Source organism: Salvia miltiorrhiza, chromosome 2, assembly GCF_028751815.1.
Source record: "Salvia miltiorrhiza cultivar Shanhuang (shh) chromosome 2, IMPLAD_Smil_shh, whole genome shotgun sequence".
In the NCBI taxonomy this organism is placed as follows: domain Eukaryota; kingdom Viridiplantae; phylum Streptophyta; class Magnoliopsida; order Lamiales; family Lamiaceae; genus Salvia; species Salvia miltiorrhiza.
Window position 1 is genome coordinate 58,430,650 of NC_080388.1, and position 3,703 is coordinate 58,434,352.

Sequence of the window (3,703 nt, forward strand, 5' to 3'; positions counted from 1 at the left end):
CTTTTTCTTCGGTGGCGCTTTACACTGATTCTTAAAGTGCCCGAACTCTTCACAGTTCCAGCACTGGATTGAACCCTTATCCGTCCTGGATTGGCTCTTTCCTCTGGACTTTGACCTTCCCCTGTTCTGCCTTCCTTTCGATCTTCCTCGATATTCCGTGTTCAGTGCAGTCCCTGACCCTGAAGTAGATGGAGATTCTTTCCTGCGAATCTCCTCGCTGATCATCAGATCTCTTACTTCGTCAAAGCGCAACTTTGCCTTTGCCGATGAAGCGCTAACTGCTGTCACTGTTCCGGCCCAACTTTCTGGCAAAGAAGATAGCAATATTAGGGCACGAACTTCATCATCAAACTCGATCTCCACCGAGCTCAGCTGTGTGGTGATCATATTGAACTCGTTCAAATGATTCTGCACTGGTGTGCTCTCGGATATTTTTAGATTGAACAATCGTCTCATCAAATGTACTTTGTTTGCAGTTGATGGTTTCTGGTACATCTCCGCCAGAATCGCCAACATCTCCTTTGTTGACTTTGCTCCAGTCGTGTGGTAGGCAACGTTCCTGGACAGCGATAAACGTATTGCACTCATCGCCTTTCTGTCCAGCAGCTCCCACTCGTCCGGATCCATCTTATCTGGTTTTTCTTTGAGGGGCTGATGTAGATCTTTTCCATAAAGATAATCCTCGATCTGCATCTTCCAGAAACCGAAATCCGTACCATCGAACTTCTCAATCGTAATCTTTCCGTCGCCCATCGTAACTGCTCCCAATTGATAAACAAGATAATTTTCTCAAAGTAATTCTTTTCTGATGTGGAGGTTCAGTAATTACTACAACCACAGAGCATACTAAGAATTACAAAAGAACAATCACTGTTCACAACGAAATCACTATTCATGATGAATAGTAACAGCACAAGAAAATTATCAGACCGCCACAAACGTGGCTCTGATACCAGTTGTTGGGAAATATACACAAATACTTCCGCCCATTATCAAATCGAAAGCAATATCAAAGATATAAATTATCTAAGACGGAAAAAAATAATGACACCGATATTTAACGTGGTTCGGCCAAACTGCCTACGTCCACGGACCCACCCCAATATATTAGAGAATCTCACAAAGGAGGAGTACAACAATACCACACTGTATTTTGTATCTTGCCTACACAGAGGCTATCTCTCGACTCACTTTTATCACTCGTGTTTAACTTCCACACTGAAGTTTTCTCTCACTATATTTTCTCACTCTCTAACACTTCTTTCACAAGACTTCTTTTGTGAATTTTGGGATGCTCTTCAAGCTGCTGCGATGCACCCATTTATAGCCTCCATGTTTGTTGATTCCACCTCACATCCCAACTTTCTCAAAGTTGATTCCACCTCACATCCCAACTTTCTCATAGTTAATGGGGCTGCACTTTCCTTTTGGTGGTGGCAAACAACTTTCTCAAAGTTGTGGTGGTGGAGCCTCCATGTTTTGGCTAACAGGATGATGGTTCTAGAATTTAAATTGGGTTGGATGCTTGGTTGCCGGATGGTTTTGGCAAACTTCAGACTGCTCGAGTTCATGACAGATGGGCAAACTATAGGGTGGTTGATCTTCTGTTGGATAATAAGCCAAGTTGGGATATGTAGAAGTTGGCTAACATCCTCCCTGGGAAAGATTTATGGAAGTTCACTGAGAATATGTCTGTGGATCCCTCTATTCCGGACAGACCTTTTTGGCCTAATGGAAGGGGTAACATGTTTTCTGTGAAATCTGGATATCTTTTGGCTTGTTCTCTTAGAAACCGAAATTTTGCTTCAACTTCAAATGACAACGCTTGTTTATGGAACTGGGTTTGGGCGTTGGAGGTCATACCGAAAGTTAAATTGTTCCTTTGGAAAAGTTTAGTTGGGGCTCTTCCTACGTCGGGTGCTCTCTTGGACCGATCTATCCCTGTTGATCCAATATGTCGCCGTTGTGGAGAAGGCATGGAAACTACTGAGCATGCTCTACGCGACTGTCCATGGGTCGCCTTTCTTTGGGAGATGTCTCATCTCCATCTTCCTCCGATGAACTCGACAGATTTTTGTTCCGTAAAAGAGTGGATTGATCGGATTAGGCTTGTGCCGAATAAAGAAGTTCACCAAACTTTTGCTAATCTGGTATGGACTATTTGGTACTCTCGTAACTTGCTGCTTTTTCAGGACAAATCTCTAACTCACTTCGACTGCTTCAAGATCTCACAGTGTGCGACTTGGATGAAACCAGTTTGCTCTCCTGTGATGGGTCCCAAACCTGCCCAGGTTTTTTGTAGCCGAGATGCACAGGTGAAAATCAAGTGTGATGCTGCGCTTGGTATTGGGATTGGAGTCGGAATAGGGACTGTCATGTTTGATACAGATGAAGTATTGTTGGGGAACAGGTGTGGCTTTCTCCCAGGTGCTTACACAGCGGAAGAGGAGGAGGCTCGGACTATCTTGGAGGGACTCCGTCTTTGTGCTGAAAAGGGATTTACCGATGCTATTCTGGAGACTGATTGCCAACATCTTTATTGGCGCCTTTGCAAACGGGAGGACGACTTATCTTATATAGGCGTTACCCTCAGGCAGATCTATACCCTTATGGATTCTTTCTTGCAGATTAAGTTCAGATGGGCATCTAGGAGTGAAAATTCTATTGCTGATAGCCTTGCCAAGCATGCTTTGCATGATCGTTTTAATCTTGTTTCCGCTGAGGCTTTGCCGTTTGTTTTGAACTCTGCTGGTTTGAGTTAATGTTAGTTTCCTTTTGATTCTCAAAAAAAAAAGTCACATTAAGTAAAAGTAGAAGCAATTATTATTTCATCTTTAATTAGCAAAAGTTGGCTCCCTTTTTATGGCTTCTTGAACAAGTACTTGTGTCATCGCGTGTGCGTGCGTTGGCCTACCTTTAGGAGATTAATGCCCAATACCTGAGATCCTGGGTTCAAGTCATCCGTCGTGCAATCTTTAAAATTTTATTATTTACTTATGTAATTTATAAAAAAAACATATGATTCTTTTCTCATTGTTTTCTTCTTTTTTTTATAAATATTTTTTTTATATGTGGTTTTATTAGATAGTGATTTTTATATTTTTTTTTATTTACATAATTTTTAATATACTAATTATTAATGCAACTAAGAAGAATGAGATTGTAAGGTAATGTTAAAAAGTGCAAATGAGGCCTTGTTCTAATGACAAAATTGAGGCACTCAAAGACTCTCATTTATGAAAGGTCTTGGGTTCAATCCCGTCTTTTATAATTTTTTAAAAAATGATATTAGAAAATAAGGTGTGTATAAAATTTAGGGACGTATCAAAAATAAAGATATACGTTTCAAAGAATGGTCAATTATTCATTCAACCGGCCGTCTTTACGTGCAATTGTAATTAGCTTATGATTTTTCATTCTAAATTATTATTTCATGTATCCACAATATATGCAGTTTTCTTTGACTTTCTAAATTTTTCATTAATTTTCGTTTTTCAATGATTACAAAATACTTTATCCTTTCTAAAATTTTCATTTATGTTCATCGCATCTAGTAAGATGATACACCTTTTTTTACAGAATACAATTTCCAAAAAGGAATTGATAGATAGCAATAATAAAGCCAGAGATTATGGACATTAAATTAATTTGAGAATAAAAATAATAATTGGTTTTTGGTATGTCTTGGAGGAGGGATAAGATA

General features: G+C 39.6%; 1 protein-coding gene across 1 annotated transcript; it reads left to right on the forward strand.

The window, feature by feature from the left end:
* Positions 1–1,158: 1,158 nt before the first annotated feature.
* On the forward strand, positions 1,159–2,831 carry LOC131010651 (uncharacterized). Its single transcript, XM_057938282.1, has 2 exons — positions 1,159–2,150; positions 2,226–2,831. Exons 1-2 carry the CDS (start codon positions 1,689–1,691, stop codon positions 2,760–2,762), a joined length of 999 nt encoding a protein of 332 aa, XP_057794265.1. The 5' UTR covers positions 1,159–1,688; the 3' UTR covers positions 2,763–2,831.
* Positions 2,832–3,703: the final 872 nt, after the last annotated feature.

What these genes read in the sequence shown, in the direction of transcription:
- LOC131010651 (XM_057938282.1), top strand. Translation starts at nt 1,689, where the DNA reads ATGTCTGTGGATCCCTCTATTCCGGACAGACCTTTTTGGCCTAATGGA. An exon ending in ACCAAACTTTTGCTAATCTG is followed by an intron (nt 2,151 to 2,225) that starts GTATGGACTATT and finishes GACTGCTTCAAG; the next exon opens with ATCTCACAGTGTGCGACTTG.